The sequence below is a fragment of the Stylophora pistillata genome, chromosome 13 (assembly GCF_964205215.1).
Source record: "Stylophora pistillata chromosome 13, jaStyPist1.2, whole genome shotgun sequence".
Taxonomy (NCBI): Eukaryota; Metazoa; Cnidaria; class Anthozoa; order Scleractinia; family Pocilloporidae; genus Stylophora; species Stylophora pistillata.
The window spans coordinates 1,662,452-1,690,016 of record NC_142531.1 but is presented as its reverse complement, the minus strand read 5'-3'; the positions used below and the strand labels follow the sequence as shown (position 1 = coordinate 1,690,016).

General features: G+C 39.3%; 3 protein-coding genes across 4 annotated transcripts; 2 read left to right on the top strand and 1 right to left on the bottom strand.

Annotated features, from left to right (window-relative positions):
• Positions 1 to 446: 446 nt before the first annotated feature.
• On the top strand, positions 447 to 10,421 carry LOC111345402 (TNF receptor-associated factor 4). 2 transcript variants are annotated; one of them, XM_088744045.1, is made up of 9 exons: positions 447 to 752; positions 4,172 to 4,226; positions 5,164 to 5,268; positions 5,428 to 5,589; positions 6,224 to 6,400; positions 6,640 to 7,080; positions 7,544 to 7,621; positions 7,947 to 8,024; positions 8,746 to 10,421. In XM_088744045.1, the coding sequence occupies exons 1-9, from the start codon at positions 601 to 603 to the stop codon at positions 9,361 to 9,363; spliced, it is 1,866 nt and encodes a 621-aa protein (XP_088600171.1). In that variant the 5' UTR covers positions 447 to 600; the 3' UTR covers positions 9,364 to 10,421. The 2 variants fall into 2 exon arrangements, with proteins under 2 accessions (XP_088600171.1, XP_088600172.1); XM_088744046.1 differs by lacking the exon at positions 447 to 752 and adding an exon at positions 4,513 to 4,704 and having other exon boundaries at positions 4,166 to 4,226.
• On the bottom strand, positions 10,393 to 22,938 carry LOC111344387 (peroxisomal acyl-coenzyme A oxidase 3). The gene is made up of 16 exons (XM_022951615.2): positions 22,040 to 22,938; positions 21,386 to 21,463; positions 20,050 to 20,139; positions 18,563 to 18,795; positions 18,000 to 18,206; positions 17,649 to 17,721; positions 16,836 to 16,958; positions 16,025 to 16,145; positions 14,658 to 14,780; positions 13,842 to 13,952; positions 13,200 to 13,285; positions 12,928 to 12,996; positions 12,540 to 12,678; positions 12,327 to 12,394; positions 11,830 to 11,916; positions 10,393 to 11,626 (listed from the first exon to the last, which is right to left on the bottom strand). The coding sequence occupies exons 1-16, from the start codon at positions 22,418 to 22,420 to the stop codon at positions 11,513 to 11,515; spliced, it is 2,103 nt and encodes a 700-aa protein (XP_022807350.2). The 5' UTR covers positions 22,421 to 22,938; the 3' UTR covers positions 10,393 to 11,512.
• Positions 22,939 to 23,055: 117 nt separating this feature from the next.
• On the top strand, positions 23,056 to 27,543 carry LOC111344377 (peroxisomal multifunctional enzyme type 2). The gene is made up of 5 exons (XM_022951606.2): positions 23,056 to 24,230; positions 24,392 to 24,457; positions 24,677 to 25,043; positions 25,810 to 26,084; positions 26,910 to 27,543. Exons 1-5 carry the CDS (start codon positions 23,118 to 23,120, stop codon positions 27,303 to 27,305), a joined length of 2,217 nt encoding a protein of 738 aa, XP_022807341.2. The 5' UTR covers positions 23,056 to 23,117; the 3' UTR covers positions 27,306 to 27,543.
• The last annotated feature ends 22 nt before the right edge of the window (positions 27,544 to 27,565 follow it).

The window sequence follows — 27,565 nt, the reverse complement described above, 5'->3', positions numbered from 1 at the left end:
CTCGTTAAAACCACGAGATTTTTGTTCAATATTTTACAATGACCAGGTGTCTTTCTTTGACATAAGAATGATGCTTTTAATAAGAGAGGCTTTACAATAGTTAATGGATGTTTAGCAGAAAGTATAATGTATGTTTTTTCTTTTCCGAAGTGACAGGTTGAAAAATTTTGGCATATAAATACGATTTCTTTGTGTTGTTGAAGAAATTATTTTAAGCTTTCTAGTTTTCGTGGGCGACTCAGAGGTCTTCAAATAACGCAGAAAAGTCCAGAAATGTGCGCCGTAAAAGCACCCACATGTGTGTACACAAAATTTTTATTTATCTTAAAAGGACAGTAATCCTAACCGGAAACATAGTTTTATCCCAAATAGCCTGTCATGCAAATATTACACCCAGCTCTGTCACGTTTTTGATGTGACGCTATTGTTCTGGGCATGCCCAGTCAAGACGTATGAGCAAAATTTATTCAAACAATGAAAACTTCTCGCAGGTCAATCATGAAGTACAGCCGCGGTGTGAGCAGGTAACATCAGGAACGGATGAGGGGAACGGCTCTCTCCTTCTTGCAGTGAACGTATAAGTGGATCTTCTTCAAGAGTATGCCAGGGTACCGTGCGCATTTTGTTCCGGCGGTGAGCGAAAATTTATTATGCCGCATTTGTCACCTTCCAGTTAGAAACGCCGTTCAAGTGTCCGTTTGTGGACACAGATTTTGCGATTCTTGTCTCAATGGAGCCTTCAGTAACACGAGGTAAGTTACTTTATTGTTGTTCCTCTTGATCGTGGGTAGATTGATAGAGTAAACTTATAATCTTAAGCTGGTTAACTTCTTTTGAGAGAAAGAAATCTGGTGGATTTCAATTCGCACTTGAGGTGAGATCTTGCGAAACCAGTAAAGTGACAGAACAAAATTATTTCTCGACGATTTCTGGGATTTATGTGGGCGGTCAGCTAAATCTCAACTAATTCGTTGTTGTAAAGATTAATGTTCCCTTCTGTCGGATCTTCTATTGCATTGTGTGGCGAATTATATTTTACGCGTAAACCGAATTTTTGAATAAAAATTTGATAGAATGTGCAAATATTTTTACAAGCAATTTTATAACACTCGGTATTCACAGTGGGGGTTTCTATTAAAACCTGCAAGCTTATTTTTCCTTTTGCGTTCGAGCTATCATTCATTTGTTGGCTAGTAGGTGATCGCAAAAGTTACAACAATGCTAGTATACATTTATCTCGGTGATATTTAGCTTTATGAACCAATTCTGACTCTCATCGTCGGCGAATTTAGACCTCTCAGCTGCGATCGATATACAAAGGGCCTATTCAGAAAAGGAAGATTAAATCGTAAACATTCATTGTGTAGAATATTTCGAGACAGGGACCAAAATTAGCGCTTTTTTCCACACAAAAGACTTGAAATGTATGAGGGAATATCAGGCAATCTCATTTGTAACGTTTGTTTTGTTCATTTAGGTGATCTCGGACAGCTTTCAGTTGCATCCATTTCGATCTAATTTGAATTTTCCTACGATTCCATATATTGTCCGATATATCCATAATTGTTTCAAAGTTTTGTAAATAGTCGTATGTTCTGGAATATTTTTGACATCAAAGAAACAACGCAGTTGTCTTCCATGAACCTCTCTGGGAAAAAATACAATTTAGATTATGTTCCGGACGGATCACCGGCTGGACTGTGTCACAAAATGTTTTTTGCGCTGATCATGTTTTAGGTACAATGAACCGAGGTTGAGAAATTTTCGAACCCCAAGTAAATTTTTCTGGCATTGTAAACAGTAAATGTTGTTATGGTGCTTCTTACAATCAAGAAGAATTTCCTTTCGAGCTATTGAGCCTGTCGTTGAAAAAAATCTAGAAGTGTTTATCTTTGCGAATCAATTATACTCCCTAGTTTACATTCCACTCTGTGCGTCTGTTAGCAACTCTTTTATTTTCATCACTTTCGGAAAAGAAAATTGTAAAGTGTTTTCTAAGGTGTGATTTGTATAAACCCGTGCCCAGGAAATTACGTGTTTCGTTCCTTGATGCGGAAATTCCATGTTTCTGATCTGGGTAATGGAACCCAAATTTTTTTCTGAAAACAATTGCAAATCGGCCATTAAGGTTTCCTTGTGAAAATCCTCTCCAGCTCACAAAATGAGCCAGACTTTTATTTTCGGTCGATAGACAGTTTCAGTCAGTTTACGCAATCGTGAGATAAAGATAAGAAGAGTATTGAGATCAATAACAGCAATGATGACAAATGCATGCAAATTACACAATGTGCTCCTTGGAAATGTGGTTTTTGAGCCAAGGAATATTGTACACAAAAGATTAAATTTTTCTCCGTTCGGGCGGAAAAAAGACAATAATCTCTTGTATCCATGAGGCATTTCACACCATATCCTAAATTAAAAGATAAATTTTAATTGATGGTAAGGAAGCATCAATTCTTTGGAGTGTTTACCGAGAGAAAAGCTATTTTTTCATATTTTATTGCGGTGTTGATCTTCATAGCTAAGCTCTGTTCGGAAACAGTTGCGTGACAAAGAGTGAAACTGACATGAAATGACTAGACCTCTGTCAAGTTTACAGTGAGTGGTGTTGTTTGCAAAATTGTTTTGACAGAAATTCTGTGCAAAATTAATGGCTGAGTCAACACCAATTCTTTCTTCCAGTCGATGAACGTCATGTACAGAAACTCAACACAATTCAACGCACACAAGCGTTTTTTACTGAGTAAACGAACTAATGCTTGGAAGTAAACAACCAAAATGCACCGGAATTGAAATTTATACTTTGCGTGCCTTTGTTTCGTGGTGTCTTATGTTGCGTGAGAAATCATATCGCAAAATTTCATTATCAATTCATGCAGGTCGCGAGAGCTGTGACCTTGGTTTTTTCGTTGCGTGATCTATTGTTATGCTTTTAAAAAAATGGGCTCTTACGAACAATCGATCGAGCAATGCATTACGAAAAAATTCTTGTTTCGCTTTGATCAGATACAGTTCTGTTTGCTTAGAAGTTTACCTTTTGATGGTGCCAACTCAAGTGCTCTTTTCACAAATAACGTCATTTGCATGAAAAGTGGACATATCTGGTCTTGGAAATTTTAATCTCGACGTACCTTTCCTGTCGATGGTTGGATTAGGGTAAAATGCGGTAGATTGAAGTACTGAGGTCGTTGAAGAAGAAATAAATTGTTTATACAGAAAAGGAATTTAAATTCTGTAGGTGTTTGCTTAAGAGTCAGCAGACAACTTCTCAGAATCTTCATTGGCTTTTACTGTACCTTGAAATCAGTTTTCAATATTAAGGATCGCGATAAAGTAATTTAGCCCCAATATTGTCAGCCCTAATGTTTACCATTTAGTACCGTAACATTATGCTTTCCGGGCGGGCTTAATTATGCATAAGCCATATGGGCTTGAGGGATTTGATATTTGTAATGGCTAAATATATATTGCTCACTCATCTTTTTGTTATGCCATTGGGTTAGTGATACCAGATATGGTTATTTACGTAAACTGGTCGTTCTTAAAGTGATTAGCAAGAATTATTAAAAGAAGTCTTTCGCGGTTGCATAAACCTTGGGAATATTCTCAGCATTGTACAGATCGATAAACGTTTACTAAACCTTTCTTTTTTCCGCTTCTTTATGCTTATCTCCCTTTTCTTCCCTCTTAGTTTTTAACTTTGATATTCACACTATGACACACTGTCAAATTTTCCGCGGAAGTGCCAACATTTTCGCCGAAAAGAATTGTCAAACTTAATTTTCGTGGTCCTTTTGTTGAGGCGGCTCGCGTATCACGTTCCTTACAATACGACCCTCCGGCAGTAAATAAGCTCATTAGTACGCTCATTCTGTTCACGAGGAAAATATTGAGCTTTTTCTTGTATTTAAGTATTCATAATTAATGGTGACGCCCAATTTCCTTTTGTCAAGTGGAAAATGATACCCATCTTAGTAGCTCAGTTTCGACGCGATTGAAATGAGCTGTCAATGCCATATCCTCGCGTCGAGTGATATGGTTGTTTACTAAAGCGGCCTAACAAATCGACAAACTCTCGTCGATAATTGCAAACGTATTGCTTACTTCTCATTTCTACCGGTAAAGTTACTGAAATGCCGCGACTTTACATTTGGATTGATCCACCTTCTAGGCAAGCAGTCCGACTGAGATGTCCCGTGGACAGTTCAAGTATCGATTTGTCTCAGGTAAGAATTTTGTTTGTTGGTGATGCATCAACTTGAACCTCTTTGCTACATCTGCAACTAAAGTGTCTACTGGCGCTCATCCATCGCCCATTTAAATGCTAAAATTGAGTGTATGTGGCGGCGACGAGGGAAGGCAATTAGTAAACTTGTTCAGTCGAATACCGCCTAGATTAAAGCGATAAAAAAACTTGAAAAGAACAACTCTGTTGGAACCTTCACAGCCAGACACTGTGTCTGTTTCACTTAAGGATTTTTCAATTGCGCGTGTTTTTTTGTTTCCTAACAGTACACTCACACGATAAAATCAGCGCAGAATCTGCCAACTACAATGGACGTCAGAATCCCCACTTGCGACAATTCCAGTGTTGAAAGAAATGTTTTACCGCCTCCCAACTGTACATTTCGGTGCCCGTCCAGAAAACAAGAGAAATGCAAATTTTGAATGTAGTTCAAAGGCTAGCGTCGCGAAGTATAATTAGTAAGATGAATTATATACAAGTTTCAAGGTTGCTGCTTTTTTCCCACGCCATTTCACGGCTACATTATTCTTTTGAGGTATTTATCTCCGGAGGCACTTTTGCGGGATGACGTGATCCCGGCTCAGAATTTACCTGAGACACCCCCCTTTAAATTCAGTCCAAGTTGAGAGTTATTGTGCTTTTTGTTATCCTTTCATAAGCGAGGGATTAAATATAGTAAATTCGGATCTAACATCTGTAGATAACTACAGTAAATATTGGTCATGACCTCGTGACGACTAGTGCATTTAGGCGTTACCACCCGTGTTGCTTCTCAATGCGGTACTTTTCGCGTAGACTTAAACAACAGTTTTATTATAAACACGTCATTTAATTGTAATGCGTCTGTAAAACCCTATTTAACACCCATTTCCGTTTCTAAGATCTAATTGTTACTGTTTGTACTCATTGCGTGACAGATTTACGCGGATGATGTGACGAATCAGATGATATTTTCATTGAATGTTGTGTGTGACCACTATCAACTTGGCTGTAAGTGGAAAGGCCAGTTAAAGAAACTTGAGGTAAGATCCTCTGAATTTAACACTGTTTTTGTGGCTTAAAACATTCAACATTCTGGTGCAGTTTCCAATTATCGCGTAACAGTTCTCGTTACTAAGACGGGTGAACCAAAAAGCCACTCAGACCGACTCTCGCTAAGGTTGCGTTACCATTTTCTGTAGGATCACATGGCCAATTGCAAGTACGCTCAGGTGGAATGCATTGCAGGCTGCGGTCAGAAAGTTCAGCGGAGGAAGATCACCGAACATGTAAAGAAAGAATGTGTAAAGAGATGGGTAAAGTGTCCCCGCTGTAAAAAGGAAACAACGTTCGAGAATCTACAGGTAAGGGTTGTGTCTTGTAGCTGTCCAGCTATTTATTAGATAATGTGAGCCCACCATATCTAATTCCTAGCTTCTAGCCTCGTTCTTTGGAGTGCGCACTCATTTTGACCTTTCCCTTTGTGTTGCTATTTTATTTTCGATTTGTCTTCCTTTTCTGCATTCTTCCAGGATCTCCAAATCGATAATCCCATGGATAGAATTTAGAATTTAGTTTATTCGCCACGGGAATGCCAAGAGAAAGGAACAGAACTTTCGTGCGTGGGAAATTAACGTCTCCTACCCCTAACCCTGCAGGAGACGGGACCTCCATTTATTCGTCCCTATCCGAGAAGACTAGAATATGTAACCATTTCTTGATGTTATGCAAAGGTAGCATATTCTTCTCAATTATTTTAAGACCTTGAGTGTTGGTCCGGCCGGGGCTCGAATCCTCGACCTCCCGCACAACAGTCCAGCGGTCTATCCATTGAGCTAACTGGGAGGCGGTCATTTAGCTTACTGGTTCATGCCCATTAACCCTTCTAGGCACCCCTGGCGCCCCTCTCACTCCACCCATGTAACCTCTTGCACCGCCTCTCTTCACTCAACCTTAAGGCCTTAAGCGCAAATGTACTCAGACTACTTATTCCCTCAGAACCATAACTGTCCTGCCGCCCGTCGGAACCCGGACCAAGAGACAGTAACATGCAGTAATGGGTGTGGGGTCAGACTAAAACGACACGAAATGCCGCATCACTTGAGAAATGATTGCTTACACCGATGGGTCTACTGCGAAAACTGCTCTGTGGAAATCGTCTTCAAAGACAAACAGGTTGGTGTTATCTCTCGTCAGCGATTGGTCTAAAAAAAAGCCACGCCATTCTCTCAACCAATCAGATGCAACACTATTATCTATTGTGACTTGGTCACTTGCATTTTCCCACGCTTCCAGCAGTTTGCGTTTTTTTTTTTTTTTTTTTTTTCAGAGAAATTGCAAAAAGCTGTGTGCCACTATCTGGAACATGTATGTATTATTTAGCTTGAAATTTTTTACAACAAATTCGCTTTCAGGAACACTTAAGACGTTGTCGACGTTCTGATTCCCAAACTGAAGAACCAGGAATAACAAGAGGAGGCAAACGACAGAGTATGCCTCACTCAGTACGCTTTGATCCACGTGGCTTGCGCGGCGGTAATCGAAGCAACAGCACCTCGCAAGAAGCGTTGAATTCCAGTCCTCCTGCACCCATGCGTTCTGCCTCGTTTCCAGCTTTCCTCAATTACGTCGGTCGTGATGATGTCCGTAGCGAGGTGGTCTACCGTGGTTCAGAACGAAGCAGGTCTCACACAATGAGTCAAATCGAAATTGAAAGAGAATCTGACATTTTCACGTGCACTTGTGGCCAGAGAATATCACGTGGTCAAATCACAAGTCACATGTCAGAGGAGTGTCCGAGGAGATTGACCAAATGTCAGTATTGTCGTGCGCAAGTCAAGTTTGAAGACATGCAGGTATGTAGCCCCGGTTAGTATTATTTATACACGTATTCATCATATCATCTCGCCAAAAGTGATATGTCAAATTTCCTTTGGTTCTTGTTGTTGTTGTTTTACGAAATTGAATTGACATTGAGTCTCTGAGACCTCGTCGAGGAATCGAAGTTTATTCTTTCGGATTTCGTGCTTTGATGCCCCACCACTGAGCTACAGAGAACTCTCTGGTGGGCAAGAAGACCGTACAAAAGGTTAATTTTTATGTGACATCTTTGTTCTAAATTTCCTCCCACAGTTTCATTTTCACGCCAATTAATCCTCTGAAATAGGGAAGTTTTTATGTGATCATAGTTAAACGAAGATGTCGCCCTGCCGATATTTTGGACATTTTTTTTTTTAACCACCAGTTGCTGATTATTCTAACAATTTATCTATGGTTGGTTTGTAATGCCTCGAGATTATCTTGTGTCTTTCCTAACAGAGTCATCTTCAAGTATGTCCTCGCTTTCCTCTGAGTTGCCCGAACAGTTGTGGTGTGTCACAGATTCCACGAGAAGAGGTGAGGAAAGACTAACGACTTTTAGTATTTTAGCCCAACGCCGTCTACTTCCCGCTAATTTGGGACACCTTGACTCTTGGGACACTAACTGTGGCCCCGCCTGCTATGCTCTAGAGCCTTTGTGTCCATGAATCCTTCCTTGTAGGGTTCTGGTTCTAAGTGTCCCTTAAATGGAAGGTTCCGCTGGATAACCAACTGGAATGGCTTAACGATGTAACCGTGTCCCTTTCTGGACCTGCCGTTTTCTCAGTTGCTCCAATGAAGTTTCTTGGTAATTTGAATTTTATGAAGTATCCTAATGAATCCTTCACCGTTTTTTTCCCAGGTGGATCGCCATCTTACCCACGATTGTCGCTCAAATCTCATTCATTGTCCTTTTAAGCATGTTGGCTGTCAACATCAAGTAAGTATCGACTTATTCTCCAAGATGCTGGAGGACTTATTTTCAGTGGTTATCCACCTATACTCGGAATATCTTGACTAATTGTCTCAACCCTATGAGCTCTACAAGTGACCAGCATCTTATTTCTCCCTACAATATCACCCCTGAATCACACATTAAGGCCATGAGAATAATAAATAATAATAATAATAATAATAATAATAATATATAATTTAGCAATGGACATTCCACTGGGTGGCTCTTCTTGTCCAATGTTTCTAGATCGAATACAAGAAGTGATTACCATTTTAAGACGTTTTTGATTGTTAAACAAATTCATCTTTTTAACACCATAGGAAATTAATAGAGAACGGTATAGTTTCGCGTTGAAGCGGCAAAGCGCAACCGGCGAACGTGAAAAAATGGCGGGAAAAACAAGGTCACTTGATCACTATTGCCGTTCACGTTTCACGTAAACGCGCCGTTCGCGTTTCACGTAAATCTCTCCATTATAATCGTAAAGCGTGGGTTAGTTTAAGGGGTTTCATAACCCCTATGAAAACAAGAATTGCTAGTTTTTGATACAACTTTTGTTAGTTTGTGGGAGAAAAACAAACATCCTCGATAGGTTTAGATTTAAAAGCCAGGCTTTGACCAAACCCAACAATTCTGTACATGATTGGAAATCCAACCTGGCAGAGAGGAAGAAATTATCTACAATTTGTATTTCATTTTCTTGCAGTGTCCACAACGAAGCCTTACACAGCATCTAGAGGATGGCATGAAAAAACATCTTGAGCTCGTTTCACAGCTTGCTCTCGATCAAAGAAAGGAAATTGACGAATTGCGTGAAATTGTCAAACATTGTAAGCCTTTCACTGATAGTAAACTCTACTGGAAGATCGACGATTTTTGGAACAAATTTGAGGACGCCAAGCACAAAACAAACGTAGAGTTGCACAGTCCTTCATTTTACACGAGTCCTTATGGGTATAAGTTCAAAATCGTGGTGTTCCCGTACGGAAATGGCAGCGGGGAAGGCTCACATCTATCGCTCTATGTCCGTCTTCTTCCTGGAGAATACGACTCGCTCTTGAAATGGCCGTTCGAAGGCGAAATCGCCTTGTCGCTTTTGGATCAAAACAGAGATTCTACTTGGGGCCAAAGAAATATTAGCCAATCGTTTAGCCCGGATCCAAACTGGAAGAGCTTCCAGAGACCTGTTAAGAATAGTGCCACGCTCGGCTTCGGTTACCCACAATTCGTGTCTCATCGGGGCTTGGAATCGACGAGTTACGTCAAAGGAAACTGCTTGTTCATAAAGGCAACTATCGACTGCAAATATTCTGCTGATTTGTAACTCATAACAAAAAATTATTTGAGTAAATTCCTATAAAAAAGGTTTAAAAATTTCCATTGCATACGATCCATTTTATGGCAAAAATTCTTACTGTAAGAAAGAGGACAAATTTCTAATACAAACAATATTTGATATCTCATTGCTCAAATTCTTTCTGTAGGTTTGGTGATGAATATAGTGTTACGTTTTACAATAGAATAGTGGTACATTAGCAAGCACAGTAAATGTAATTATAATCAGTAAACATAATGATTTTTGTTTACGTATTCAAACCAAGATTTGCGCTTGCTCGTGTCAAAATATATCCGCTGGATATGAAGATTTGAAGCTCGTCAGCGTGTTTTTTAATGATTTCTTGTTTGGGACCGGCAATGAAGTGAACAAAGGACATGTACTGACAGTTTTAAGTCCTCGTTGTAAGAATCACTTGGGATCGTTGTCATTTAACAGAAACGTTTTACCTATGAAACTCGCGAGAGTATTGGAAAACACTGTTAAAGGTGTCTTGTCCGCATGCTACGTAGCATAGCAACATTTCTGAATTCAAGTGTGGTTCAGGTTATAAGAAAGCCATTTGCTCTTTTAAAGTGGGCAAATTTTAATGCCATTCAAGCTCTTTTATAAGATTTTATTAAAACTTACTCGCCCCGATTTTGTAGCGCAAAAACGTCGTGGAAGCGACAACGCATCCGTGATTCTTAAAACTCTTCATATACTCCATTTTCCGACGCTATGCTAAATTCTGACGTTGAACTTTATATGTCCATAACGTTGGGTATTTTCAGTGAGATTTCAAGGTAAAAATATGAGTTATTCTTGCTAACCACCGAATATTTTATTTAACGCTAAAGGATGACGTACTCAAAAATCCTTGGCCTAAACTTTTCAATTGAACATTTACAGTTCAACAGGACTTTTTTTAAGAAAGTTCATAGCACCTTCTGTTTTTTATTGATTAGAGATATTTAATAATTAAATAGAAGTTTTGCATACTGCTGAGCGGGAAAATAACTGTGTCTAACAAGGATGTGACAGAATAAAATAGAGAATTTATTGCACTCTCGATGACTGCTACATTTTGTATTGGTGTAGCTTTGCTTTGTAGCCGCGCCACCCTCTTTAACCCTTTGACCCCTGAAAGTGACTAGCATCTAATTTCTCCTCACAATATCACCCCTGAATCATAGGGAATAAAGAAAATGATCAATTAAAGAAACTCTTGACTGTTTAAGACATTCTCCTTGTCAGAAACTTAGGAAATGAGAACAAAATGAAGAATATACATACTATGTTAGGGTTTTTTGAGGTTTCAAACCAATCATCTCTTGGGTTTTCCTGCGTTTCGGACAGTTTGTTAGCAAGTGGCACTGCCCTTTCGTTCGAGGCCATGTAAGGGGTGAAGGGGACTGGGGATAATGCCCTTCTAAAAAAAATCCCAAGTATTAGATGTGCTCTCTTAAACCAAACTTTTGGAAAGCTGGTCAGTGTGCGAAACCTTCCCTCGAAAAGAATGAGACGTGGCCCCTCATACAGGGTCATTACCCATTAAATGCTCTTTCACAAACCTGTTTCTTAGGCTTCTAATAGAGACTGTCATCTATTAACATATTTGTTTCCCTGCTTGATGATTGCATGTCAAAGCATGTATTTTACCTCATTTTCATCTTATCCGAAATACGTCCGACACTTAGCTAAGAGTGATGTTATTTTTCGATTTATTTCTTTAGTTGAGTAAATATTTAACCTATGAATGGGAAACGTTTTCGGATGTACCGGTAATATCATAAATAGTCTTCTAATTTTACAAATTTAGAAAGGGCGTTCAAAACACAACAACGGCGGCTTTAAAAGGTTTTAACCCATACTGTTCTCGTAAGAAGCGCAACTTTTAACAAGCTGTCAATCACTATTGAACTCTTTCTCAGAAGCAATCACCATGTCATTTCTCGTGACTTTATCCTTCCAGGAGCAACTTCCTTGTTTTCCACCCTGTTCTCAAATCTCATTGGACAATCAATATGTATCCAGTCAAGCTGCCAATGAGCCAAGTACAAGACATTAACTTTCTCTTGTCAACAGAAGAAAACCGAAGAGAAGCGAAGAAAACTGAAGAAAATCCGTGAGCAAACGTTTCCGGCGGCGTTCTCTATCACAACTTACTACGATCTCTGATACTCGGAAGTTGACGACACTCCTTCCACCAGGAAATTCTTTCCTTGTTCTCTGGCTTTTGCATAATCGCAGCATGTAAGTTTTCATGAGCCTGAGGAAGAGAGTGAATCAGTTAGCTTCAATAAGAAGTTCTGGTTTGAAAATAGCTTTGACTTAACATTCTGACGTTTTTTGTCGACCAAAGTTCTAGACAAGTTTCACAACCATCCCCCTTTTGTTAGGGTAGTTATGAATGACATAAAAATTAAATAAACAGCAAATAAATAAAAATCAGCAAGAGTCAAAGTGGTTTACCTTTCCATTACTGTGACCAATGGGCGAGTTAAGAATAAAATCCGGTGGGGCTAAGGCATCCACAAGAGCTACAGCTTCGTTCTTCAACTGAGTACAAACACAAAATAGCTGAATTATTTCAAAATGTTACTATAACATTTGTTTCATCCCCCTAACACCATGTTACATGCATGATATTCAACGCGTTTGTGTTTGTTGGAGAAAGCTATAAAACTAGGGCTCTCAGAGAAAGAATTTGGTTTTCGTAGTCTGATAGAAAATAATTCCCAACCGTTTTTCCATTAATGGAAGCATCTGTTTTCTTGCTGCACATACCAAGCCTCGTTCACTCAGTCAGGAGTATCTTTGGACAGAGTTCTCGGATTGTGGCTTGAAAACACTTTCGACTCGAGTTGTAAAAACCTTAGATAGTATTATGAAAATCTGTGTAAGGAATAATGTGGGGAATTAATGCAGCATAACATTTCAGGTAAGGCTGACAAAAGCAAATAGCTTACCTCACAACAAAGAGTAAGAATGGCTGCTCTTACAGTTCTGGCATCATTCACTGAGCAACAGAAGCCACCTACAGTAAACAGACAAATAATATCCTATTTCCACATGAAAGCCCTTTTTGATATCCAATAGAAACATTTTCCTTAGGGCGGCATCACCATATAACAGAAAACTTTGCACAAATAGTCAGCATTCCTTTTTCTTAGTAGCCTCACCTTGGTATAGAGTGGTGAGATGCGTCTCTAAAGAGGACACACCATATAATGAACAAAGTTTGAGAAGAACTGGTTTAAGTGCTTGTGGAGTTTCATCCTCATTGAAAATTGCTTCTTTGAATCTCTTCAAAATTGTACACTGAAATAAAAAGTAATCAGTTGGCTTGTCATTGTTACTACAAGGAAGATGGTGTTTGTTGTCATAATCCAAGATTTTCGTACCTAAGGGACACTATTCATATCCAAAATTTCATTATGATATAAGAGCCCAGCCCCTCAAGGTTTTGTTGCCCACCCCTTAATTTCAGGACCCTGAAAAATGTATAAGCTGGCAATGGATAATGAGTTACTTAACACATATTAAAGGGAAACAGAAGACAAAGGTTACCTCAATGAAAGCAAGTGCCAATGATCTACAAAAAAATACTTGGCTGTCATTCTTGGCTGCAAAAGAGTCCTGTGATGAATCAACAAAGATAAAGAGATTGTTAACTTCATATCCTTGACAGGCTTATAAGGCTGACTAGAAAATTACTGCTAATGAATCCATTATAAATTATATGTTGTTGCAAAAAAACAATAAACAAACATATAAAGGGAACAAAAACAAATATATGTTGTGAAATAAAAGCAAATACACTCATAATCATTAAGAGGTACCTTTCCACCTGCCAGCTCTTTCTGGAACTTGTGAGCACTCTCTTTTAGCAAGTAACAAACAAGCCATTGGTATGCTCCAACTAGAACTAATCAGAAATAAAATCATTTGAATAATCTGATCACCAAAAAACCTCCAAAGAATATGCAGGATTTTCTACTATGGAGGTGACTACCAGAAAAATATCAGGGGAAAAGAAAAATACTGGAATTACTTACTGAAGGATTGGAATTCTATTTAAGGGAAGAGTGACATTTTTTTTTTTTGCTCACCAATGGTAAAGAAACACATTCTACCTGCACTCAAATACTTATTGCTCTTTAACCCTGCACACCCTAACATCAGTATGCATATTCTCCCTACTGTTCTCTATACATTTCCTTTGGTACTCATAAGGAGAATTTGTTTAACAATCAAGAGTCTCTTTAGTTCGTGATCATTTTCTTCATTCTCATGACCTCAATGTGTGATTCAGGGATGATGGGGTCAGGAGAGATTAAATGTTAGTTACTCTAAGGGTCAAAGGATTAAGAACAACAATACAGCATTAATTATATTGTCACCTAATGCACCATAGGGTTCTTCACTATGTGTCAGTGTTATCCTCTGTCCCAAAATTCAAGTTTAACAAGATCAGTACTTACAATCAGGATTCCTACATTCTTGCTCTGTACTTGCATCAAATTTTTGTGTCATGATCTGTTCCATGTCATTTATGAAGTCAGATGTGTGAAGAGGACTGGAAATATGGGAACCTGTGTGTAAAAACAATGCGAATGGCGAGGTCTCATTTTATGACTGTTCCGAATTTAATATTTTTCACTTTCAAATATTTATCACACACCACATACACAGTAGATCAAATTGAACCAAAACTTCTTAGTTTATACTTAACAGACTAATACAACAACCTAAAAACAAGGTGGTTTCTTTTGTAGACAGTCACAGCACATCTGTCTAAATAACCAACTCTGGCAATTCCAAACTTCTCATCTCAAGAATGGAATGCTTATTTAAGTACTCTAACGCTACCACAAAATCTCTAACCCTATTGATGAATTCGAAGGAAATGAAAAAGACAGCATCAAATAATCATCCATGGAATCATTTTAACTCATTAACTGGCTTTTCTCTCTGAATCTACTTCTTATGGAAATTGTGAAACAACAGGTAGGGAAAACTGATAGGTCTAGAACAAAATAATATAAAATAAGATACAACTAAAGAAAATTACAGAGCAGTTCATGGGCAGATCCAGGAATTTTTGTTTGGGAAGGTCCAAACTTTGGTTCAGAAAGGACTGTTGGACTCTTTTGAGGAAGATTACTTCTCTTCCGCATCCCCCACACTGGATCCTGTCTATGTAAGACTTTCAGTCTCAAAGTTGTAAGTGTCAGGTCTGATAGGGGGGGGTCCGGACCCCCCCAGACCCTCCCCCTGGATCCGTCACTGCAGTTTACCTTTCTGTTTAGCTTCCAGTTGGGACAAGAGATAACTACTAGTTTGCCATAGAAGCATGTTATTATCTCCTTCGTAAGTGCAGTTGGGATCATTATCATCCCTTAATTCACCAAACCTGTTGACTGAAAGAAAACAATTTCAAATCAATAGATTTAGAAGCAATTTGGATATATCAATAAAGTTGAAATGGTAAATTGGCCACCGTAATGATTACAAAAGCTGATGTTTTGAGCATTAGCCCTTTGTCGGAGCGAATATATAGGAATTGTGGGTTGTGTGTGCTTTAAAAGGCAGAAAATGGAGCTACATTTTCTGCCTTTAAAAGCACACACAACCCACAATTCCTCTATTTGCTCGGACGAAGGCTAACGCTTGAAATGTCAGCTTTTGTAATCGTTACGGAGGCCAATTTACCATTTCAACTGTGTTGATATATCCAAATTATTTCGTTACCCCCACTAATGCAGCCCCAAACAGTTTCTTTAGAAACAATCAGCCTTTATTCAGATTTTGAAGCAGTTTAAGAAATGGCAAACATTTTCTCAATAGAGCAAATTAAGTTATTCTTGTTTATAGCATTGCAGAAGCATGGCTTGAAAACCTTTTTGTGCAAGAATGAAATAGACCAACCAGAATTTTATAGAATTTAAAATTGTTTAGCTCTTATCCCCTAGGGTTATATGGATAAAGCCTGAGTCCATCAGATAGCTCTTCCTTAAGGATTCAGCTTAACATGATATCTATAATCCTTAAACTCCCAAGAGTGACCAAGACAGAACTTCTCCATACAATATCAATACAATATCAATACAATACAATACAATACAATACAATGTTCTTTATTTCGAGAGGGTAGCTACATGATTAACCCTGTAAAGAGTTTTCTAACACATGGCCCTCTAATAAACCCACCCAACCCACCCCAGGGGAGGACATCCATCGCACAGTAATCTCGTGTGTGGTAAATTAATGTCTCCTACCACAACCCTGCAGGAGACGGGACCTCCATTTATTCGTCCCTATCCAAGAAGACTAGAATATCTAACCACTTCTTGATATTGTAGAAAGGCAGCAAATTCTTCTCAATTATTTTAAGACCCTGAGTGTTGGTCCGGCTGGGGCTCGAACCCTCAACCTCCCACACAACAGTCCAGTGCTCTATCCATTGAGCTAACCGGGAGGCAGTTATCAAGCCGACAAGTGATGAGAATAAAGAAAAATTAGGAGATTATTGGTTGATCTAATTCCAAATTCTTAGAACTAAACACCATAAGAATGGTATGGCAGACAGTAAGGAGAATTTCTCAATATGAGATCTTAAAAGTGAAAATTCAATAGTAGTAAAGTTGGTTACTAGATAACTCACTTGCAAGGTAACCATGACCACCGCAGGCCTCACGGCATTCCTGAATAGTGCTTTGCGCAACCCAACCAGCCAGAGGTTTGCTGGCTGATGACAGGGCATGGATCTCGCGTCCCAAAGCAGCCTGAAAAGTAAACATCAAAATCATATTGAATGATAAACTAAAAGAACATTAATCTGTTCAATGTTGTAAGGACATGCTGCTGAAGGACATGTTGTCCTTCAGCAGTATCGTTGAAATATATACAAATTAATCAAATGAAGCCTTACACTGCTGTAAAAGAACATCATTCTGTGGAGGATTTTCTCAAATCTCTTTAAACTACTACATGTGATATGCTAATAACAACTATAATATTATAACTTAAGTTTTTAAAGTTATTTGTGAACTTTTCCCTCGGAAACAAACAACCAATTAATATTGAGAATTAATATTAAGTTTTGGGGAGTGAAAGAAGATAATGCACAATTTTCAGGTAGCAGGCAAAAGCTTAAAACCTCAGCTTATAAACTCAGTAGGGTGGCTAGTTTACATTTTCAACTCAGTTGATGAAACCAGTGTACCGGAATGTTGTAATACCCCCAACCAATGCAGTACCTCAGTTTCTTTAGAAACTTACCCCGTTAAGTGTTTCCATGTGGGTATCTATGGATTAGGGGTTTGTCAAAGGACATATCAAGAAAGGATTGCAGTGGTGGTAACTGTGGTTTTGATAAGGAATTAATTTTCTCTTAAGGCTAATTATTAATTTTTTTGCCCCTCTTTTTAAATCAGCCATATTTTTCTTTGTAAACTTGATTGACATTAACTCACTTGTACTTCACCTGATTCTCCCATCATCATGCCAACTTGTAGCTCAACAAAATTCATAAAGAAGGTCCTTGCAAAATAAGCTAGAGCATATGTTGCTGCTAACTTGGGAATCAGTCTCCATTGCTAGGAAGGAGTAAGAGTTTGACCTCACTTACGAGGGAATGGTTTTTGTGTTTTATGAAAAATATCTACCAATAATACCAAAAGTTGTAGCCTACAAGCAGGCACTTGTTAATAAATTACTGCAGGATGTACACTTCTTTTCTAGTGAGAAAGTTTGAAGCCTCTGGAAAAGCAAGCTAACAAAAGGTCCGAGAGGGGGTTTGCTCTCTTTTTTGTGCTAAAACTCTCACAGACCACTTATGACCTCAAATTGCTTGCCAGCTTGAGGAGAAAAAGAGTTGTTGGGAAAACAATAAACAACCTTGGTTGCTGGGGGGAGTGGGGGTTGGGGAGAGGGGGAGAGGGTTAGAGTAAGGGTGTTAGGGATGAAATTGGTATGCTCAAATTTCTGAATAGCATGATAACATTTATTTAGTAATCTACAAACCATTTTTTACAAATTGCATGCTACATTATCAAAGATCTCTTAAAGTCTATTTTAAAGATATCACTACACTGCAGACTTAGAATGTAAACTTCTTACTAGCAATCTTTGCATAAATGCATCTTAATTTAGACTTTCTTGTAACCTGATCCAAAAAAAGGCCTTTTTAAATTTTTGTGCAAAGTTCAGTTACCTACTAGCAAACAGATCCTAAAGTTAAATTAACTGATCCTCAAACACAAATACACCAGTGAACCTTCACTAACCTGCATTTGATATTCTAATACAGGAATTTCATCCTTTCCAGGTGGGCCAAACTGTTTTCGAACAGCAGAGTACCTGAGACAGAATTTGAAAGTTAGATATTAAGCTTCACAAAGGAGTGAATCACATGCCACATGCCACATGCACAGGCATAATTATTTAAGAGCCTAACCCCATACTGAAGAATGAGCTTCATGTATATTATATTTTAGGCTAAATTAAGTTTCAACATTCTGCATATGTCCTGGCTGAAAATGACCACTAACAATGATTCGAGATCACTGTTATCATTATCTTTTCAAAATAAGCTTGTAACATATAGTTGATCTAAGTATTACTGGACAGACTCCTACCTTATAGCAATAGGCATACACAACCGCAAATTGATTACAGCCATACTTGTTATCCCAACTCGTCCACCAGACAGAGCACCCAGTGCAGCACCAAATCTTTTGTTTGGGTCTTTAAACGGTGTAACATACTTCCCTGCAGGTGTCACATCAGCTGTTCTGTTCAGCAAGTGTTCCCGTGGAATACGAACATGGTTAAAAGACACAAACCTTAAAGCAAATGAGTATGTTGACATCAGCTATTCTGGTATGGGTCAATTCAAGTGATGAACAGAGATGCCAATATCTGGATGTTTTTTGTCTTGTACCTAGTCCAGCCCCTAGACTTGGCCTACCCTTTGAAAATGTTTTGTTTTGTTTTGTTTTTTTTGTTTCAACGACTTTACCAGGTGTGACTAGACCCGGAAGGGTTAGTGCGAACAGAACACAAGGTCCATGCAATGGTGCCAATCCTCTCCCCTTGAACATGACACGCCTAGATGTTAATGATTACCCGTCTGCAGTCATCAAATGTGACATAAATATCACCTGATGGAAGTCACTGAGGTCTGATCTTGTTAACTCACCCATTATCTAATCCATTTTGACCCAGTTTCTCTCCAAGATCTCCCACAGTCACCCCAGGCATTGGTAAGAGATCTGTGGTGCTTCGTACTTGAATAACAAATGAGTGGAGTCCATGGCAGACCCCATCAGGTGTGTAAAGTTGTGCATATACTATGGCATGAGTAGCAGTTCTTCCCAAGTTGCCAACCCAACACTTTGTAGCTTCATAGTTTGGTGTATGGATCACAAACTCCTACATGTGAAAAAAAGAAAAGAATGGGACCACATTTAGCTTATAAGAAAATATCAAAAAAGCAGTTCTCCAATGCAAGCTGCAACTGTTTTGGTTGCCAAAGGGAGAATAGAAAACTGAGGGACTAAATTTGGCAGTAAAGTCACCAATTTGACAATATTGTGTTTGGCTGTCATGACATGTGTTCCAACTTTTTCATGACTTGATGTTTGTGGCATACAGTTGAAAACTTAGTGAACATTTGCCCAAAAAATCATATTGCTACTGCAAAAATATTCTTTTTGAACTCTCTCCACCCTAACATCAGTATACATCTATTCTGTATTTTTTAAGACTGTTTTCTATACATTTCTCAAGGTGCTAGGTAAAGTGAATTTGTTTCACAATCAAGAGCTTCTTTAGTGGGGAGCAGGGTTGGTGTAGTGGTGAGAGCGCTCGCCTTCCACCAATGTGTCTCGGGTTCGATTCCCGGAACTGGGATCATAAGTGGATTGAGTTTGTTGGTTCTCTACTCTGCTCTGAGAGGTTTTTCTCTGGGTACTCCGGTACTCCCCTCTCCTCAAAAACCATCATCATTTGAATTTATTTATTTAATTTAGAGTTTATTTGCATTTACACACGGCCCCACAAGCCGTTCAGCTTTAAACATTATTGTGTCTAAATAAAGGTGTTATTATTATTATTATTATTATTATTATGATCATCATGATTTCTTCTATTCTCATGTTTTAAATGTGTGTTCAGGGGTGATATTATATGAGAACATTAGAAGCTTGTCACTCCTAGGTGTTGAGAGGTTGTCTTTTACAGGTGCAGATTGAAATTTTACTTCTAATGAGGATTAATAATTTGAGGTCACCAAATAGTGACTTTGAAAAAATTTGAGCTTGGAGCCCTGATAAGCATAAATACCCCATCAGATTTAGCAGAGAACAAAAACAAAATGGCTCTCAATATTTCACTGTTTAATGGTCAAATTGGACATTGGGAGTATTTGTTTATGCAGAGGCAGGAAAACTGGAGAAAACAAAGAAATTTCCCTACAGAATTAAAGGACTTTACAAACTCATTCCACTTGTGATGCCAGGTTCCCAAATAGATATTGAATTGTCACAGTGTAACAACTTTAGATAAATTTGTGGTCTAGATTCTTTAGAAGTTGGGTTTTTTGAGGAAGCAAACAGTGTAGTATTGAGAGCCTTTACCTCCTGCTACTGTGTTTGGGAATAATATTTGTTTACTGAGAAGTCTAACCTGTGATGATGGATCGTAAGTAGCTGTAGTTTGAACACCCTTAGTGTTGCTTCCATGTGTTAACTCAGTCAAAGCAAAACAACCAAAGACCTGTGAATACAGGAGCAAAGTAAACACAGTCATTTATTATCACTGTTCACTATTAACCGATGTATACTACATGATAAATTGAACAATACATATTTTAAGTGGTTCTTACTTATGATCAATTGGAAGAAGGATGCATAGATGACCTTACCATTAACAAAAACAAAATATTTTTTATCATATAAAGCAAAGAGATTCCTTGTTGCTGTGAGTCTGTACAGAAATAGATCATAGAAGATGTCAAAATGTGGTAAAACTCTTGGTAAAATTGAACAATAGCTTCCATGTTCAACTGTGGGTAACTTGTTGGCCAACTGTTGGCCGACATGATACCGACACATTACTGACAGCCAGCCGACAGTGTTAACCAGACCGTACATACTGTTGGTCGACTGTTGGCCCACTGTCGGCTGACCGTTGGCTGACAGTTGACCAATGGTTGGCTGACCACTGACCAACTGTTGGCCAACTGTCAGCCAACAGTCGGCTGGCGGTCAACCAACAGTTGGTGGATGGTCAGCCAACAGTTGGCTGACAGTTAGCCGATAGACGGCCGACAGTTGGCCAACAGTCGGCCAACAGACGGCCAACAGACAGCTGACAGTATCTTTTGGGAACTGTTCTTCACTTTTACCAAACTATCAGTGACACACTTGGTTACACTCGTGTGCCACTTTTTTTTGTTGTTACCACATTTTACCTCATCTATTACTGAACAGACCGATGGCAACATGGAATATATTTAGTTTAGTTTAGTTTAGTTTATTTAGCTTCGCCAACCGGCAGGGACACCGCAACAGCTTGCACCAATTACTGTGGGCCCAGTAAACCCACCCATCCCACCCCAGGGGAGGACATCCATCACACAGTAATCTCGTATTTGTTAATTATTCACCCATGTATAATACGCCTGCCTTGATTGTTGTTATTTTGATGGTCCTGACAAAAGTAGAAGTAATGTCAGCCAATTTTTATGACCAACTCCCCAAGGGAGGACATCCATCACACAGTAATCTCATATTTGTTAACTATGCACCCATGTATAATATGCCTGCATTGGTTGTTATGTTGATGGTCCTGACAAAAGTAGAAGTAATGTCAGCCAATTTTTAAGACCAACTTAAGAATCAGATATTATCAACATAATATTATGTGAGAAATGTGAGAGCAACAATATCCTTATATCAATCATGCCCACCTTCTCTGGCTTATGGTCATTTAAAAGTCTTATCAAGATTTTGTTACATACTTCAAACCTTGTAGCTTTATCTCCAAGTTCTTGGATGTGTTCATGTGTGCTTGATGTTTTAACTTGACGAGCAAACATCTGAATCAAGAAAATAGAGGTTGTTTCGTTACAGTGAAATTTAATTTAATTTAATTTAGTCCATTTTCACTGCATTAAGTTTTGCAGTGGGGAAGGACTAGAAAGGAACATAGGAACCATTCGTGCTAGTCCACCCTCCCACCCATCCCACCCCAGGGGAGGACATCCATCACACAGTAATCTCGTGTGTGGGAAATTAACGTCTCCTACCCCAACCCTGCAGGAGACGGGACCTCCATTTATTCGTCCCTATCCGAGAAGACTAGAATATCTAACCATTTCTTGATGTTATAGAAAGGCAGCAAATTCTTCTCAATCATTTTAAGACCCTGAGTGTTGGTCCGGCCGGGGCTCGAACCCTCGACCTCCCGCACAACAGTCCAGCCCTCTATCCATTGAGCTAACCGGGAGGCGGTTAGCCTCCTTATTTCTCTGTAGGATCACTTAAGCTACATTATTTACAAGATGTGGTTGACATTCTTAACCAAAGCATTTTGTGGGGGCGTGGGAGAGGGGGGAGAGCTCTCACGTAAGACAGGACAAGTAACGTACGTCCATTCAGAAAGCATGACTTACCGAAACATTTAACGTAACTTTTGTTGACAAACTCCAGTCATACATTCCTAAGGCGTCACCAAATACCTGAACCAAGAGTGGTCTTGCCATAACATCATTGTCCGTCAAAAAATTGTACTCTGAAATTCTCTTGCATCGTTTCATTGTTACACGCCGGCGTTCGTCCATACTCAATTTCCAATCGTTTGTACGGTCAAATAGTGGGTCTTTCTCCATGGTTTTCCACATATTGTATTGAAATCTGACCACATCTTCTCCCCCATCCACAAAGATTTTCATTTGAAACCAGTCGAAAGAAGCGTGTTTACGATAAATGTCCAACGGTCCTGGAGGAAAATGTCTTACAACCTCATCTTGGCTGGCCATCGAGAACTCTGACATTTTAACGTGATCTTGCTGCTCTCTGATATTAATTAATGCTGTTCTGCACGATTGGAACAGACCCCCTTTTCTAGATTATTGTGAATTTGTGCAATGTTTTCTTTTGATGACTCAAGATGGCCGTACATTGTGAAGGTCGTCCAAGGTGAATAGAACAGGCAGAATTATGTACGTAGCAGGGAGAGGTAAGTTCTTGCCAATAAGACCGTCACTTATTGGCACATTTAGGCCAATACATCATAGAAGACGGTATTTCATGGGGTAACTACTAGATTTTTTAACTCGCTTATTGGTGCTAAGTAAAAAGCAGAGTTCTAGAAGTCTTAATGTATAATTGGAATTTATTTTATCCTTGTCACCCCATCCCTGGTCTTATTGTAGGGTGTCATTTTGAGGGTGTTACTGGGGGTCATGTCATGTCAGGTCTCACGAAATGAGAAAAGACAGACAGGGGTGGGGAGAGTAGGGAGTAATATCTCCACATAGGATAAAACTTTCTTTGCTTTTTTCGTTCAAGAAAGCTTTGTAGAAGATAACTAAGCAGTATTTACCAGGTAGATGTTTTTTTTTCTTAAATTATCAATTTCCCGGCAACAAAAATAAATTTCAAAACATGTTGCTTGCTCTCTCTACCCTTCCCCTACCAAATTTGTATTAAATAGAGGCAGCGGGTTAATCTCTGTTCTGATGATTCAAAATGGCAGACGAATTGAGGTTCGATGGTCGTGTAGTTCTTGTAACAGGGGCAGGAGGAGGGCTCGGGAAGGAGTATGCACTCGCCTTCGCCTCCAGAGGCGCCTCTGTCGTTGTCAATGATCTTGGTGGAGACGCAAAGGGAGGAGGTAAAAGTAGTATAGCGGCCGACAAGGTTGTTGAAGAGATTCGCTCTCGAGGAGGAAAAGCGGTAGCTGATTACAATTCCGTGGAAGACGGCGAGAAAGTAATACAAACGGCATTAGATGCATTTGGTCGGATTGATGTCCTCATCAACAACGCTGGGATTCTGAGAGATCGATCGTTCGCGCGGATAAGTGATGTCGACTGGGATCTAATCCACCGTGTTCACCTCCGAGGGTCGTTCAAAGTGACCCGGGCAGCCTGGCCTCACATGCGAAAACAGAAGTATGGGAAGATCATTATGACTTCCTCGACCGCCGGTGTGTTGGGGAATTTTGGTCAAGCGAACTACAGTGCAGCTAAAATGGGTCTTATTGGTCTAACTAACACATTGGCCATTGAAGGAGAGAAGTACAATGTGATCTGCAATACTATTGTTCCAATTGCTGCATCAAGGCTGACCAAGGGAGTAATGCCCCCTGATGTCTTTGATGCCCTTAAACCAGAGTATGTTGCTCCTTTTGTTGTATATCTATGCCATGAGAGCTGTCCAGAGAGTGGTGGTGTCTTTGAGATGGCTTCTGGTTGGGGGGCACAGTTAAGGTGGCAGGAGAGTTCAGGGGCAATGCTAAGAAAAAGTGGTGTTACTGTGACACCAGAGATGGTGAGAGACAACTGGGGTAAGATCACTGACTGGTCTGGTCCTATAAAGCCAAAGTTAAGGGGTGACGCCATGACTGATCTGATCCCTATAATTCAAGAAGCTAACACAACAGTACCCAAAAGTGGGACAACTTCAAGCAAAACATCAGAAATTCCAGAGTCACAGTTCACTTTTGAAGCCAAGGATGTGATCCTGTATGCACTTGGGGTTGGGGTCACTGTGCAGGAAGACTCATCTCACCTTAAGTTTCTATATGAGGGAAGTGATAGCTTCAGCACCTTACCTACTTTTGGAGTAATTCCAGCTCAGGTGTGTCAGATTACTGCAGAATGATTTTCAGTTTTTTTAGAGTAATGTAATCCAAGATTGTCCTGGTTTTGCATTACTATACCTGCTGCTTGGTTAAGAAGACTTTCATTTATCTTCACAAGAAGATAATTCATTTTGTTATTTTTCTTTTTCCTTTGCAGTCAGCAATGAATACTGTTGTTGTGAGAGCAGTGGAGCAAGCTGGACTTCCATTTAATCCAGCAAAGGTAAACTAGATAAAATCAATGATCTTTGACTTCGCAATGACATGCCCTGTCCTGGTTACAAGTTCCCCTTCTTGACACTACCCTATAACCTCCTTCAGTTCTAGATTCATCTATTGTTAATAACAATCTCCTTTGGATAGGTGCTCTTACATGTTGTCACTAATAACTCAATCCACAGTGAAATATTTTAATCACTTTGTCACCCTTGTTCTCTTTTAGCTCCTCCACGGAGAACAGTATCTGGAGCTTTATAAACCCTTGCCTACTTCAGGAACCTTGACAAGCAAAGGAGAGGTTGCTGACATCCTTGACAAAGGAAAAGGAGCCATAGTGCTGGTGAACATCACTAGTTATGACAGTAGTGGGGAAGCGGTTTGTTTCAATCAATTCTCGATCTATATTGGTGGTGCTGGGGGATTTGGAGGAAAGAAGCGATCAGAGCATTCTAAACCTCTTGTTACTATGCCAACCCGTCCACCCGATGCTAGCATCAAGGAGAAGACTGACCTTTCTGCAGCAGCAATTTATCGGTTGAGTGGTGATCTTAATCCAATTCACGTTGATCCAGATTTTGCCCAGTTAGGAGGTGGAGTAAAACTTTTCTTTTTTTTGTGTTTCATGGAGGAAAGATGAATTACCCTTTTAGCTACCACATTGAATATGTAGTTCTCAAAAAGAAAAGAAAGAAACAGTTAACAAGAAAATGTTGCTTTCAAATCAATGAAAAATTCTTCACTAGCAACATGTATTGCCTCCAAGAGCAATTCAAGGGTTCCAATAACTTTTGCATAAATGGCTGCTGAATAGGAAGTTTGCCAAAAAAAAAAACAACAACAACAACAATTGATAAGAAAATTTTGCTTTCAAATTAATTAAAAATTCCTTATTAAGCAACATGTTTCACATCTGAGAGCAATTAAAGGGTTTTAATAACTTTTTCTATAGGTGGCTGTGGATAGTGTACTAGTAGTTGGTGGCCATACCTGGAAAAGGGGTGTAAGATGAAATCCAAACATGAGAGCCTACCTGCAGGCTAAACAGATAATGCTAAGAGGTCTTATAAACAGTGGAGGACCACTGATAACTGGCTTTACCCCTGACAATTCCCACCTAAACAGTACCGGTAACACTAGAAAGGGAACACATGGTATAGGTTTCAACAATTTACATCACTCAAAATTCCAGGGAGTCCAAGTTTCAGACTTTGATTCAATTGTGTGACCTCCTTTTGTAAAATTTACAAGGATCTTAGACTTGAAGGACGTGGGTAGATTGTGATCTCATGAGCAACCAAATTTACCATTTCTCGCATATTAAAATTTAATTTAAAATATTTTTGTGACTGTTAACAGGTTTTTCACGCCCAATCCTTCATGGTCTTAGTACATATGGTCATGCTGCTCGTCATGTACTCAAGCAGTATGCAAACAATGATGTTAGTAAATTCAAGGCCATCAAAGCAAGGTTTTCTAAACCTGTTTACCCTGGTCAGACACTGAAGACTGATATGTGGCAAGATGGCAACAGGATTTCATTTCAATGCAAAGTGGTTGAAAATGGCAATGTTGTACTGTCAGGAGCATACATTGACCTGAAGGATGTTGATGTTGCTGTAAAGAAAGTGCCGGTGAGTGATGTGTTCCTGGTTAGCTCAATGGATAGAGTGCTGTACTGTTGTGCGGGAGGTCGAGGGTTCAAGCCCCGGCCGGACCAACACTCAAGGTCTTAAAATAATTGAGAAGAATATGCTGCCTTCCTATAACATCAAGAAATGGTTAGATATTCTTGTCTTCTTGGATAGGGACGAATAAATGGAGGTCCCGTCTCCTGCAGGGTTAGGGGTAGGAGACGTTAATTTCCCATGCACAAGATCACTGTGTGATGGATGTCCTCCCTTGGGGTTGGATGGGTGGATCATAGAGGGCCACAGGATCATCAGTTTAACTACTGTCACGTGCTACCCTCTTGAAATAAAGTCTATTGTACTGTATTGTATTGTATTGTATTGTATTGATAAAATTGACAAAAAAAATGTGACGATGAGCAGAGCTACATTGACGTGTGTGCTTTCACAGTTTGACCTATTGCCCAGACTTCCAGCAATGTAGAGTTAGACTTGCCACGATGAATGTGAGCAATTTATAATAGCACTAGCTTTAAGTAAATGATCAGATGTTTGATTTTGATATTCATGTCACCTAACTATAGAATTAGTGTGCCATAATTATGACAGGACTATTCATGGGCTAGATCCGATTGTTAATTCTCACCTCCAGGTGTTACACATTTCCTTGTAAATTAGTTGCAAGAATTTGGTGTTAGATAAGAACAGCAACTTCTACCTGATAAGTGTGAGTATTCTGGGTAGTGTATGGATATCAAAGAGAGAAGTAAAATTTTAATAAATTCTGGGAGTTAAAGACTTTACCATGAGATCCACATATTCTTTCAGTCTTTACAGGACAGGAATACATTGGTATCACACCCAAACAAATCAGGCCTTAAGAGTGAGTCCCTGTTTAACGAGATCAGCAAACGAGTCTCAGACCACCCAGAACTTGTCAAGAAGGTCAAAGGTGTCTTTGAATGGAACGTGACAAAGGGGGGAAAGACTGCTGGTCAGTGGACTGTGGACCTCAAGAGTGGATCTGGGTCTGTGACGGTGGGTCCATACGGGCAAGGCAAGCCAGACTGTAGTATAACTGTGGAAGATGATGACCTGGCCTCCATAGCAACAGGAAAGTCAAACCCTCAACAGTTGTTTATGAAGGGGAAGTTGAAAGTGAAAGGAAACATCATGCTCACTGCAAAATTGGCCCAGTTGTTCAAGGATAATGCCAAGATGTAATTGCTAACACAAAGTAATGAGGACATGCATGTATGACTGATATTGCAAAATGATGTGTTGTGGTTATTCATTTTGTTGAATTGATTATATTTCATTATATAAAAGGGAGTTATGTAGGTCCCCTTCGTCATCTGTAATGAGATATGGAAGAATTAATCAAAGAAGCTTCAGAAATTCATAACGGTGGCCAATTTATTTTATCAGTATTATTCAGTTAATAAAACCAAGTTATCTTCAATGCATTGATAGTTATTCAAGAT

Excerpts from the sequence above, each read along its gene's own strand:
- LOC111345402 (XM_088744045.1), top strand. The coding sequence starts at position 601 with ATGCCAGGGTACCGTGCGCATTTTGTTCCGGCGGTGAGCGAAAATTTA. Across the intron at positions 5,590-6,223 it reads CAACGTTCGAGAATCTACAG|AACCATAACTGTCCTGCCGC; the intron begins GTAAGGGTTGTG and ends TTATTCCCTCAG. Across the intron at positions 6,401-6,639 it reads TCGTCTTCAAAGACAAACAG|GAACACTTAAGACGTTGTCG; the intron begins GTTGGTGTTATC and ends ATTCGCTTTCAG.
- LOC111344387 (XM_022951615.2), bottom strand. The coding sequence starts at position 22,420 with ATGTCAGAGTTCTCGATGGCCAGCCAAGATGAGGTTGTAAGACATTTT. Across the intron at positions 12,997-13,199 it reads AAGAGCTGGCAGGTGGAAAG|GACTCTTTTGCAGCCAAGAA; the intron begins GTACCTCTTAAT and ends GATTCATCACAG. Across the intron at positions 11,627-11,829 it reads TTGGTCACAGTAATGGAAAG|GCTCATGAAAACTTACATGC; the intron begins GTAAACCACTTT and ends TCTCTTCCTCAG.
- LOC111344377 (XM_022951606.2), top strand. The coding sequence starts at position 23,118 with ATGGCAGACGAATTGAGGTTCGATGGTCGTGTAGTTCTTGTAACAGGG. Across the intron at positions 25,044-25,809 it reads AGATTTTGCCCAGTTAGGAG|GTTTTTCACGCCCAATCCTT; the intron begins GTGGAGTAAAAC and ends GACTGTTAACAG. Across the intron at positions 26,085-26,909 it reads TTGCTGTAAAGAAAGTGCCG|TCTTTACAGGACAGGAATAC; the intron begins GTGAGTGATGTG and ends ATATTCTTTCAG.